We start from the raw sequence: 14,209 nt of genomic DNA, 5'->3' as shown, positions 1-14,209 counted from the left end.
CAGGAGAAGGTATAAAAATGTAAAACAAAATTAGAATTCAGTTTTGTGTAAAGTTACATTAAACGTATGTTTGAGTGTCTGTATATATTAATCCAAGTTAATTTAAATCTGTTTGTTCGGTTACGAGTGCGTTGTCGTGGAAAGTCCACCAAAACCAGCACCCCCCGAGACCCTCGTGCGTATAAGCAATACAGCAAATGAATGAATAGCATACTGATGCTCTTTAAAAAAACACATTAGAATAAAATTTATTTTTCTGTAGAAAAAATAAATAAAAATAAACTTTCTGTTTAATTTTTGTTATGTGATTTCAAGCAACTGTTAAGAAAACAGGACTCATATACTCATCTCCTCAGGTTTAATAAGAATCTCGGTTTTATAGCGGACCATTTGCACTATTTGTTACAAGTCATATGGCATAACACGTGTAGAATGACGCTTGGCTTTGTCTCACTTTAAAAGCACGGACATTCATGAAAAAGACCTCGCTTGAATGACACATACAGCTCCATAACATGCACATAGCTTTCTGCATTAATGCCACCTACCCGCATACCTCCCACATAACACCAACGATCTTCTATTTTTAAATATGCGCTTTTAAAAATCCAGATGGTTTAACGGCTTTATGGATCAGTTTTGTTTCCTATATTATTTGATCATTACAATACCTGCTACTATTTAAAGTTGCATTAACTAGTAAATCTGTTTTTTTACACTTTCTGGTGTGTATTAATGTAATATTATATTAAATTTTGCATGTATTCTTTTCAGTAGAATAAAGCCATAATGCATCTTAATCACTTTATATCAGAGTAAAAGAATGTCCAGTCTTAAGCTGATTTTACTTTTGAGTTGTTGTGTCTCCCAGTAATTTTATTTTCCATTTTTCTGCTTTTGATATGAAAACACACACTTGTTGTTTTTGGAGCTAATAAAGGCATATAGAGTTAGAGAGGGGGGATTACGTCCATATTGCTTCTCTTAAATGCAGCACTCAGTAATCTGTACAGCTATGTAACAAAGGGTTTTCACTTCATCTTGAAGAATTTTACTTGTCTAAAGGCAGCCCGGCGGCTGAGTGGTTAGCGCGTCGGCCTCACAGTTTTGGGGTCAAGGGTTCGTAACGCTGGTGGGTCCTCACTGTGTGGATTTTGCATGTTCTCTTCGGGCTTGTGTGGGTTTTCTCCGGTACTCTGGTTTCCTTCCACATTCCAAAAACATGCATTTTAGGCTGGTTGAACACTCTAAATTGCCTCTAGGAATGAGTGTGAGCATGAATGGTTGCTCATCTCTGTGTGCCCTGCGATTGGCTGGCCACTGATTCAGGGTGTCCCCTGTCTGATGCCCATAGTTGGCTCCAGCATGCCCCACGACCCCTGTGAGGATAAGTGGTTCAGAAAATGAAAAAAAAGTCTGAACACATTCATTTCCTTTCCAGGCTGTAGACTACGAAAGCAGAAGTTCGTACGCTTTCTCTGTGGAGGTTCTCAACCCAACTGTGGACCCTCGCTTCTTGCGTAGAGGGGCGATTAAAGACCGAGCTTCAATCAGAGTAGCTGTTCTGGATGCAGATGAACCTCCAAGGTTTTCTAGGACAAGATACCACATGGATGTTTCAGAAAACTGCCCTCCAGCCTGCACTGTAGGCCGAGTCAGTGCTGTCGACCCAGACACTGGTCTGACTAATAACATCAGGTATATTCAAATCTCCTATCCAGATAGTAGATTGCTTCTATTAACTATGGGTAAATAAACAAACTAAGTCTCATGCTCTTTAAGTTATTACTCAATTGGGTAACACTCTAATTGTGTTACTTTACAAATACACATATAAAACATTTTCCCAAAAATTACATTTCCCAAATGTGGATATCATGATGCATTTCATTTATTTCCATTAAAAATAATAATTATATATTATATATATATATATATATATATATATATATATATATATATATATATATATATATACACACACAATAATCTTTTTCTTAATATTTAGCAAAAAGTCTATATGTATATAGCAGTTGATCAACAATTTTGTTGCCTAAAGGATTAAACACACATTTTTTTCCCAAATGTGGATATCATGGTGAATTTCATTTATTTCCATTAAAAATAATAATAGTAATATAGAATATATACACACCACAATCTTTTTCCTAATATTTAGCAAAACGTCTATATGTATATAGCAGATGATCAAGTTTGTTGCCTAAAGGATTAAACACACAGGTCAATGTATTCATTAATTCATCATCCGTAGCGCACATCCTTGCAAGGGTTGCCGGAGCTTATCCCTGCCTACCTCGGGCGAAAGGCGAACTACAGCCTAGACTGGTTGCCAGTCAGACATAGGCCACAAAGAGATAGACAACCACTTGCACTCACAATCATACTGCAAAAAGTGAGAATCGATCCCATGCTTGCCCACAATGAATTCAGTTGAGTTAATCACTAAACCATCAGGGGACTGCTTTCAATATACAAACATGTATTGCTCTCTATACCCTGCATTTTAAAAAAGCCATATCCTTCCACAGATTCATATTTTAGGTATATGTTTTTCTCGCAACAAAAAAACTTAACATTAGTTTTTTAACTTATCAGAAAAAGAAAAAAAAATCAACATTTATTCAGACACTTTTGTAGATCAGGCTTTAGCAAGAGTTAACAGTTTGTCCCGATGTAGTTGATAATTATTTGACAACAACAAAAACTAATTTTGCCCCAATTAGCTTAGGCGAAATGGTAATAGTGAGTGTATGGAGAAAAAAATGATGGTTGATGTACCAAAAGAGTTATTCACATGATCCGTTGCATTTCAAAAGAGTCCATATCAGCTTTGATAATCTCCTCATATTAATTCTTTGGCCATTTATAAATGCAGACTTTCTCTTATCACTCCCACGCACACTGGTGCCCTGTTTTCTTCTTCCACAGTGCTTGTTTTCCCATCTTCCCCACAGCATCTTTTTTTATTATTGTAATTTACTTCTCTATGCTCGCTTTTTTCTTGTACCTTACTTCACCTTTCTTCTCTCAGAAGAGTTTTTCTTTGTCTCTTTTTTTCAGGTTTTCCATTGATCCTCAGTCAGACCCAGAGGCTCTATTTCATATCACCCCAGATTCTGGGCTCATCACTACAGCCATGGAACTAGATCGGGAACGCGAGCACTGGCACAACATTACTGTCATCGGCACACAGAGAGGTTAGAAGTCGTTCTTTGCCTGTCACTTAACGATGACAACATCATGAGAGCATGATCTCTTGAACTTTTTTATTTTTTTTTAGATTAGATAACTTTATTCATCCCGTATTCGGGAAATGTCATTGTCACAGTAACAAGAGGGTGAGAATACAGACACATGAAAAGACATTTTAGACATAAATAAATATATAAATAAATGTGTTGCTAATATATATATATATATATATATATATATATATATATATATATATATATATATATATATATATATATGTATATATATACATACATACACATAGATGTACGCTGCTTGTGATCAATCCATTGTTTATCACTGCTGACCTCTATGTCCAATCAACAGTGGGTGTTTAAAGTGTGAAAACTTCAGATTAAAGTTTGCCAAAAGACACAACATATCTATTTTGTGGATCAGTTTAACTTAAGGGTAGCGCATCACCCCCCCACCCCCCATCCCCCCAACACCCCTAAGGAACAATACAATTAGGCCATACATTCAACCTGAAAAGAAAAAGTAAACATGAAAAAGGAAGCAACGATGAGAAGTACTTTAATTCGCAGGGGTTTTAGGTGCTCGTCTGTGAATAATATAAGCTTGCCCAAACCCCCCCACACCCTCCAAATCCCCTCCAAACATCTTAGTATTATGTCAAACCTTGGACAGCTCAGCAAAGTAATCAAGAGGTAGTCAACGGCAAAAAATAGCAGATGAAGAATAAATTTATCCGGACTCGTAGACATAACTAAAACTCACTCTCCACTATAACACAATTAATGAAACACACACACACACACACAAACCAATATTAGGACGTGAGTGACACGTACAGCATTTATTTTGTGCATTTCATGTGGAATCTCATTATTCCAGCCATTCCCTTTGCAATAATGCATTAGCACTTCTATTTGCATTGTATTTTATTGCAACAAATTCCCAAAGAAAGAAAGCTGAAAATATGCTTTCATTTAGACATGAGTGAATTAATAAATGGTAATCATCCTGCACTGTTGCGAGTAATTGTATGGTGTTAATTTGCATAAACTTTTCTGGTTTCTGACTTTGGGGACTGTCTTACTAGGGTCAATTTAAATAGATTAGATTAGATTACATTTTATTCATCTCGTAATCGGGATTTTTCCTCTTCCACAGTGGGGATATTTGGGTGGGGACATTTAAACATATACTGAAATTATAATTCAACTGTATAAACTGAAATCTGAACTTTGAAAAGTGAGAAATGTTATTATGGACACTTCCAGCAGGGTATAGATGGATCATTAAAGTCCCACTAGCACCTCAGGAAGCACTTTAATGCATTTGATAGATTAGGTTTAATTGAGCCACAATCCGTAGTCATTCTCTTTTTAAAATCAACCAAAAAAGAGCAATATTTTTAATCCTAATTTGCTGTTGGGCAGGAAGCCACACAGTCAGTTGACTTTTTTTGCATGCTGCGCCCACATCCATTTAGTTTGATGACGATCACTTTGACCAGGTGACAAATGATGGTTTGCCAGTAAATAGTTTTTTTAACAATGACTTGGTAATTGAAAACAATGCACCCCAAAAGTGCAGTAGTAAAAATACATTTAAAAAATCTCACCAGCCTTATGTTAGAGATGATTTGTTTTTCTTGGCTTCACATGCAGCTGGCGTGGTGGGGCGAGTGGTTAGTGTGTTGGCCTCACAGCTATAGGGGCCTGGGTTCAAATCCAGGTCACGTCCACCTGTGTGGAGTTTGCATGTTCTCCCCCGGCCTGTGTGGGTTTCCTCTGGGTACTCCGGTTTCCTCCCACATTCACAAAACCTGCAATGGTAGGCTGATTGGACACTCTAAATTGCCCCTAGGTATGGGTGTGAGTGTGCATGGTTGTCCGTCTCCTTGTGCCCTACGATCGGCTGGCCACCGATTCGGGGGGTACTCGGTCGTTTGGTCGCCAGTCTTTTGGTCGCCCGGAAGGTAAGTGATAATTACCATTTAAATCGTTGCTCAAATTCCCTAAATACAAACTGTGAATTACTATTTAGTCATACTTAATGCCCTATTAATTATTAGGCTAAAGAAAAGCTCCAAATTTCCCAGACTATTATTGGTTTTTTTTCGGAGAACTTGTTAAGACCCTGACTGACGTCCCTTCCTAAGGAGACAACTCATGTACATACAAACTCTTATACACTCACACGTCCGCTCAGTAAAACTGCTCAGGGCCATTGTTGGCTTTTATTGATGCGTAGACCGTGTTGTTTTACTTTGTTTTGTCGCCGGTCTTTTGGTCGCCCGTTGTTTGGGTCCGGGCGACCAAAAGACCGCGACCAAAAGTCCGGCGACCAAAAGACGGCGACCAAACGACCGCACACGGATTTGGGGTGTCCCCACCTCTGGCCCAGAGTCAGCTGGGATAGGCTCCAGCATCCCCCGCAGCCCTAATGAGGATTAAGCGGTTCAGAAAATAAGAGGAGATGAGAGGCTTCACATGCAATCCCCACATTTTATAAATCTTGTATGTTCTGTCCATATTATTTGTATTTCCGCATTGCAATTGAAGTTTGTTTGTGACGGCGACCAAACGACCGCACACGGATTTGGGGTGTCCCCACCTCTGGCCCAGAGTCAGCTGGGATAGGCTCCAGCATCCCCCGCAGCCCTAATGAGGATTAAGCGGTTCAGAAAATAAGAGGAGATGAGAGGCTTCACATGCAATCCCCAAATTTTATAAATCTTGTATGTTCTGTCCATATTATTTGTATTTCCGCATTGCAATTGAAGTTTGTTTGTTTGTTGCTGTTATTTGTGCACCCCATGGTGAAGAATTAAATCTCATTATACTATAATGACAATAAAAGCATTCAATTCAGTTCAATTATTGTTTGTGAGATGGTGATTTCCAAGCTCACTCAAGGCACACATCTTGTTGTTATAAAAGAAGAGAAAAGTGCAATGTTGTCAGAAATAGGAGTTAGTGCACACCTCATCGAAAGCAAAATAAAGTTTGGAATATTGACAAAATCAACTCAGCAGTCCTATTGTTGTTTCAAGCTGCAACATTTATTTGTCCTATGAAATGCACATGATTGAGTGTGTGCACATTTAGATGTAGCAGTGTTGACAAATTGGGCGAGCTTCCCGCCAAACTGAGTGGGTTATATTTATGTTGAGATTGATTTGGAGTTTTTGTCATCTGGAAAACCTTAGGTGCAGTGTGGCATTGGCTCATCATCTCTATACTCAAGTGTCGAGGGTGCCTCGTGTGCATGAGGTCGAAAAGGTTAATATTGTTTCTCTGTCGGACAAGCATGGGGTGGCTTGCGGACTGGTGGTTGGGGACCACTGCATTATACCAACTCAAAGAGTGATATTCTGATTTAGTCGTTTTTTTCTCAATATGTTTTGCCATGGATAAACTTACATTTTGCTTTAATTATAGTAGTGGTTGTGTTGGTGGCAGTGTTTTTTCTGTCATAGAAGCATATTAAGTTTCTGTCTTTAATAAGGAGCTTCATCTAATAAACAAACTATTGGAGGGAGTGATGACATGAGCACAGCAGTTGTCTGGATGGCCAAAGGCAAGCCGTTCACTCCTGATAGCATAACGATACACTAGGAGTTGTTTTCAAGAATGGGAAACACTAATCAAATGTCCATGTTCGTTTGTGGGTGTAAGTGAATAAGAGAGAGCTGTTTTTTGTGTGTGGCCAGATTGTGTTGATCAGCCAGAATTGTGCTCTGCCTGGTCGAAAAGGAGTGAATTTTGAGCTCTGAATGGGACCTCACACAATTCAAGCGAGGCTGTGAGAGCGCGTTCAAGTGTGTCAATCCATGTGAAAGAGCTATGGAAGACCCTTTGCTAATCCATTTAAACGACACTGTGTAACTCCATGCAGATGCAGGCTATGTTCTGCATTTTCTCCATACACAAAATTCAGGCTGTTCTACCTCAGAAATAGATAGTATTATTTTTGCCGTGTGCAGTGGAAAACGTCATTTTTTTCCAGCTGAGGACTTAAAGACCACATCATCAGCCAAATCAGACTTTAGATTCAGCAAATTCACTAATGGGATCTGAGTGCTAAGAATTGAATTAACATCAAAATGGTTGAGTTTACCCATCAGTACAATAGAGCGGGTATTTGGAGTGTGCCTACATTCACATGTATGTTTATTGCAAGTGCAAATTTTGTTCATATAATTTTATACTTGTAACTGTTCATGTAAACTTTGTGTTGTAAGCAATCTGTTTTATAATATCTCTTTTAGACAACCCCAGCCAGGTGTCCCGAGTTGTAATTGCAATTGAGACGTTAGACTTGAATGACAATGCTCCTGAGCTGGACAGACAATACACAACAGCCATATGCGACTCATCCACCATTGGAAAGGTAAATATGTCCTACATGGTATTTTACGCACTAGTTCAAATGTCAACAACAGTATTGGAATACTGGATTCATGGATTAAAATAGCAGTTCATTAGTCCAACTGGGACATTTTGAACCAACACATAATGGAGAAACAAAGGTATTAATTATGGGATTGCTTTAACTTTCATCAAAGCATCACACGTAAAATTAACCAGACTCTTCACTTACAAAGGTTCAGTTTCATTGTATTCAGAATGACTGTGATCTGGCAGTGAACGCAAGCTTGATTAAATATACAACCATTAGAATTTAGCTGTTTTATTGCACAACCTGTGTTTTGCCTGTTCAGATGCATTCCTGCCCTGGCATTTTTAAGCCCTACGCAACACTTCTAGTTTTGCTCGAGGCGCGTAGTGCGTGGAACAAAGGAAATGTTATCTAGCGACAGAATAAAATATTCAATTGATATTCAAAATTAAATTCAATTGATTGATCAATTTTGAACTCTTCCATACCTATTAATGGGACCAGGTTTCAAAAATCAAAAGGCCTTTTCAATTTCCAAGTCAATGTGTATTTTGAAAAAGACATTTTGAAAGTCCAAAACTACACAAGGATTTATGACTACACACATGCTTTTTATATGAATTACAAGAATTAAAAAAGAAAAAAAATATTAAAGTGTGTGGCCAGCCTGGCGGCTGAGTGGTTAGCATGTCAGCAGCACAGTTTCTGGGGTCGATGGTGGAATATGTGGAGTTTGCATGTTCTTTCTTGTGTTGTGTGTGTGTGTGTGTGTGTGTGTGTGTGTGTGTGTGTGTATGTATATGTATGTATATATATATATATATATATATATATATATATATATAATTTATTTGGTGTATTATACTTAATGCACACGTGCTGATATACTAATTGTTTGGCTTGTTTTTATTTCCGCTGATGCCAGCTAATGGTTTAATTTCTTCCTGAAAGCAATTTGTATGTGTTTTTCTCATTAGACTTTCTTTCTCATCTAGCTGCTTTTACAACTCACCCCATACACACACAAACAGACCCTCTATATTTGGGTTTCAGGTGGTGCAGGTGTTGCGGGCAATTGATAGAGATGAGGGAGGGAATGACAGCACCGTGTATTTCAGCATCCCGCTCGAGTCCCGGGCTGCCCTCAACTTCAGTGTCAGGGAAAGTGGTGGTAAGCACTCAATCTTTCCTCATCACTATATTAATCTTGATTCATTTTTGTTTCATCAATCAATCATTTGTTCATTCTGCCTCTTTTTCCATACCTGTAGTAGATGATCCTTTTCTAGTTTGGTTCTTTTTCTTCCTAAGCTTCAATCACCATACCTACTTTAATTCCATATATCACCTCTGTTGTACCACTTGATCTTATTATTTACCTGCTTTATGTCAATACATACTGCTAATACAAAGCTGAGAAAGGTCCTGGGACATGTAACATATTGTCCATGTTTGTCTCATATGCTGTACTACGTTCATCCTTCAACAGTTCGCGGCTTCAGTACATTGTTGTTGTTTTTAAATTAAGTATAAAAAAAAGTTCATAAAAATGTCAAAATTCACACTGAAACACACAAGCAGAAGACAGGGAATATAAAAATGGCGGAAGTCAGGGCCCTGCTTATTCTTCGGTGCTGAATTGGGTGGCACTCAGCGCTGAAGAAGCGATATTACACCGTAGAACAGGCGTGTCAAACCGATTCCGCAGAGGGCCGCAGTGGGTCCTGGTCTTTGTTCCAACCGATCCAGTGCTCACAGTTTAACCAATGAGGTGTCTTCTACAATAAGCAGTACCAGACTTTAATCAACTGATTACTCTTGCAAAAGTTATCCTCATTCAATTGGAATGAAAACCTGCACCCACTGCGGTCATTTGGGGACTGGTTTGACACCCCTGCTGGGTGATAACCACTAGGAATAAAAATGACCTAGCATTATGAGGGAGGGATAGATAGATAGATAAGGTCGTGGGGGTTGCATGATGAGAGGACGTCAACAGACTGCTCGAAAGTCACTCAATCCCCCCAACATTTTTTTTATTTATAGATTATATTTAAATATTATTACATTACAGTCTTCATATGCACATATAGTCGTACCTCTACTTACGAAATGAATTGGTTCCAGAACTTTTTTCCTGAGTGAAAACTTTGGAAAGCATAGCAGTACTTAAAGTACTGAATGTAAATTCTCTGATACGTTCCACAGTCTTGACAAAAGTAAACCCTTTAAAATTAATCATGTGAAGACACAAAAATGAGAGAAAATGATCATGATATTATTTAATAAGCCATTAAAATGAATAATAAACGTGCAAAATCTATTCATGTTGAAACGCAGGTGCACGAGTGTCAGGAAGCTAACGGTTGGCAACAGAGTCAGATCACACTAACATATGCACACATCTAATAAACATAAAATAAAGAATTCAAAACAACATTATGTTGAACTTTTAATATTTTTCATTAACATTTTATGATTTCTTTGGCATCTAATTTTCCCCCCATTTTATTTATCACCGCTGCTTTTACCTGTTTGGGTATAAGTTTGCCTTTGGCAGTGCTTGTTGACGGTCGTTTTGAGAAAAATTGATCTAGAGACAATTGCCTTTGACAACTTTTAATAATGTTTCTAAAATGCACAACACAAACATGGTCAAAGTGAGCGATGTTTTGTCACAAAGTCGGAAAGTTCGTAAAATTTCTCCCCCATTTTTTTCTGATTTGTGCTGTTGGAGTGGTGGCTGCTTCCTCCTCTTTTGCCTTCTCGTTGAATTCCTCATGTATTGCCCGAGCATTGCAGAATTCCTCATGTATTGCCGAGCATTGCATTAACACCTGCTCCGTTGAGAGTTCGTTTTGGTGCCCCTCGACCAACTCGTCAATGTCCTCCTCACTGACCACTCGCTCTATTGCCTGCCCCCGCGACACAATTTCGACCACCGCAGCCTACAGTTCAGGTTGAGGCTCGACTGCGAGTCCATCAAAGACACTCGCCCACAGCTTCCTCCAAGCATAAGTTCAAACACACAACGACGAATGGCGGTCAAAGAAACATGGAGAGCTGTTGTTGTGAGACAGCCAATGGGAGCCCAGTAGAGTGGAATGAAATTGTCAAGCAAGAAACAATGCATCCATGACAATTTTTAAATGAAATAACGGATACAGGAAATGTATCACGTTTTCGTATCTTGAGCAATGTTCCCTCTAAGCTGCGCGCGTGCGCAATTGCGCATTACTCTCGTCTTCTCTGCGCACAGCAAATCGTATGGAGCGCACAAAATAAAATCCCAATTATTATTATTATTTTTTTCTTTAGCTGTGAGGCTGACGCGTGAACCACTCATCCGCCGGGCCGCCCATTCATAGATATTAATCATTACATTTTATTATTACTAAATCATTTATGTGTAGTAGACATACTGTATAGTGATACTGGTGTGTGCCCATAGCGAGCAATTATGATGGTGCTCACACCGATACTCAGTGTGCTCAGGGAGGTTGTCTTTCTGCCCAGACAAACAAAAAAATAGAGGGAACATTGATCTTGAGACACTCATTTTCATCTCAAAAGGTTTCTTACCTGAAAATTGCGTACCTAGAGGCATTAGTAAGTAAAGGTACGACTGTAACTGTAATATTAAATAAATCCAATTCTCTATAATTGTAATTGTGTACTTGTATGTTTGTATAGGCGCAAAAACATGTAGTATGATATTAATTATAGGTGTGATCCTATTTTGCGGTTTATCAATGATCACGGCCATGTCTGGTCTACATTATCCGTGATATTCAAGGGATTACTGTAGTTGTTTATCTCCACAATTCATATCAAGAAAAAAAAGAAACATTAAATGAATGTGAATCACTGAGAATGGGATTAGAATAAATGAGGTTTGATTACAAGTCATTAGGCTGCCAACAAAACATATTATTCATTAATTCATAATGTGTGTGCATTAGTCTTTTTATTATATTTATTTACTTATTTATTTTACTCTTTGCACGCCAATCTGTGAACGGTAGGTTTTGCAATTGGTAGCACTCGTCCTGCCTCTGCTCAGCTGATTCCCGGACTGTCCGTTTCAAAAGTCGCTTCCTAAACTCTAAGATCACCAAGCAATGGTCAATTCTAGTTTGTTTATATCTTAGTAGTTAATACGTGATTTATTTGCTGCTCGTCAACTGTTATTTTGTGTCAGGGTGAAGAAATATAAGGATTGTTGTGCAGCACACTTTACTCACATAATAATTATGTCATCAACCTTGTTCTGAAGTCAAACATTGCCTGGTGTATTCAGACAGTGATGATGTGCCACACATGTGACAGGGTCTAAAGTTGGTAATGTTCGGGCTAATCTCTGTGTCAGATTTGTGTTTCAACTTGGAACACATTACCCTGACTTATATATATGTCTGTAAGTGGCTTAAGAAATTTGATTACAGTACGTTTACCCCTTAAGGACGCACCAACTGAAAGGGCACTGTCTCAGTTGCGGGCGCAATTTATGTTTTTTGCCCAGAAAAAAACGCACTTCGGCTCGATGGACGCCCAGCAACGGTCGTGGCTAGCAAAAACTGAGTTGGATTGTGTTTTATCGATGTAATGTGTATTTAAGCATTCAAACATCTATAAATCCATCAAAGTCCTCATCTTCTGTATCCGACATAAAGAGTTTGGCCAAGTGGGCGCGTTTACCAAGGTTCCATCTCATTGTCAGGTTCAGAGTTTTTGCCGTGGGGTTTCGTAATCGTGATTCCACCTTTGACAAAAGCTCAAACTAAAGTGCTCGCCGACACGCTAGTCTTTGTATGTAACTATGTTTACCATCCGACATCCATCGCTCCCAAACTGTTCGCAACGCTGCTTCTCTCGGCTGCTCTTTCGTGTTCGATTCATGACTTGAGTCCATCTTCCAAGCATTCACACCGGCATCCTTTTGTTATTCTCGTCAGGCCTTTCCTCTGTATAGCTATAAGGCAAGGGTGTCAGACTCGGGTTTGTTCGCGGGCCGCTTTAACGTCAACTTGATTTCATGTGGGGCGGACCATTTTAGATATAATATTTAGATTTTTTTTAATAAATGGATTAAATGAACTGGATTAAAGGCCCTGAATATTCAGTTTTTTATAGATCTAAAACAATGTTTATTTTAGCTTTTTTTAAATATATTTTTAGATTTTACAAAATGATTTTTGAACTAAAAACAAAGAAAATATGGATTGAAAAAATAGCAATGCTCGATTTAAAAGGGGGAAATTGGGTAATTTAATATACATCTATACTCTTCATTTTAATTTGATCCGAAAACAGAAAGTCAGCACTCATGATTTACTTTCCCGGGCCACACAAAATGTTGCGGCGGGCCAGATTTGGCCCCCGGGCCGCCACTTTGACACATGTGCTATAAGGTGTCGTTTCTTTGACTATTGGGGCTGTTTTAAGGGTTAATAAAGCTGCGAGCACATGAAAGTCAACTGCCTCATCACTCGTCCACGATGTTTTGAATTTAACGTAATGCTTGGAGTATCCGGGCGGGCTATTTTTAGGGTCTGCTCATTTGACCACGAGGACATGAACGTCCGCTGGGTTGACCGCAGTAAGTAGCGTGTCGGCAAGAAATGAAACCAGTTAGTCAAGCCGTCAGGGTCATACAAAATTTTGAATTTAGTGCAAACACCAGGCGCACACCAACTTATTCGGCACAGCGTCCATTTTACAGAACATTTTATCCTTTTAAGTCCGCCCTTTAGGTGTGAAAATATGGTGTAAATTGAGTTAAAACTTCAGGTTGTACTAAATAAGTTATGGACGTTATTCAAGGTTACTTCAATTTGAAATCATTTATTTTTTCCAGTTTCTTCATTGTAGGTCTTCATTGTAATATTCAAGTGTAGAAAAGAAAAGAATAAAAACATAATCAAAAAATATTCAGACTTGTTTTTTACCTTTTTTTTCCTCTTTACCTGTCATCAAGGATAGTTTTTTTTTAAATTCAAGTCAGCATTTGACTTTTGAGTTGGGGGTTGTTTTGATAACATTAGCACATTATGTAGGTGAAAATGGCAATTGCAGACTGAAGATCTCTGACTCGGTTGCATTTTTTGCCAGTTAATAAGAGGATTGAGCTTTTCCCTTTCTTGAACCAAGATGTATATGCTGATACAAAATATGGTATTCAATAAAAAGTAGTATGTATATCTTTTATGACTGTGAGTGCGAATGAGTGTTCACGTGGAAATTGTAATTTGAAGCCTAAGATAAGTTTTTGTTGAGTAAGCAATTCCTTATTATTAAGTCATTGCAGTATCTTTTTTCCCCAACTTTGGTTTTCTTGTGGAAAAAGATCAAGAAGGTACTTGTAGATTGATATAGGTACCAGCTGTGAAAAGTAATAGCTCAAACAGCATGAGATGATCTATAAATATGATAATGCTGTTTCTAAACCTGAAAAATGAGAAAAGGGAGCTAAAAGTCTCAGTACGGTTGGGTTTGTAGATGTCGCATGTCTAAAGGCTAGATTACATCAGTTAAAGCTAAGACAAGATAGGTTGCATTCACAGAGTTGTAGGTATTCTCAAGCATA

The 14,209-nt window shown here is 38.4% G+C and overlaps 1 protein-coding gene across 3 annotated transcripts in view; it reads left to right on the top strand.

Moving 5' to 3' along the window:
- cdh24b (cadherin 24, type 2b) overlaps positions 1–14,209 on the top strand; it is a 156,533-nt gene that overhangs the window by 128,405 nt on the left and 13,919 nt on the right. For all 3 annotated transcript variants that reach the window (XM_077614898.1, XM_077614897.1, XM_077614899.1), the window contains exons 7-10: positions 1,442–1,698; positions 3,082–3,218; positions 7,493–7,614; positions 8,677–8,794. In XM_077614898.1, coding sequence (XP_077471024.1) covers positions 1,442–1,698; positions 3,082–3,218; positions 7,493–7,614; positions 8,677–8,794 — 634 coding nt within the window. The remainder of the gene's footprint in view (positions 1–1,441; positions 1,699–3,081; positions 3,219–7,492; positions 7,615–8,676; positions 8,795–14,209) is intronic.

This window comes from Stigmatopora argus, chromosome 12, assembly GCF_051989625.1.
Source record: "Stigmatopora argus isolate UIUO_Sarg chromosome 12, RoL_Sarg_1.0, whole genome shotgun sequence".
Classification (NCBI taxonomy): Eukaryota; Metazoa; Chordata; class Actinopteri; order Syngnathiformes; family Syngnathidae; genus Stigmatopora; species Stigmatopora argus.
The sequence above is the reverse complement of the archived record's forward strand: the minus strand, read 5'-3'. Positions and strand labels throughout refer to the sequence as shown.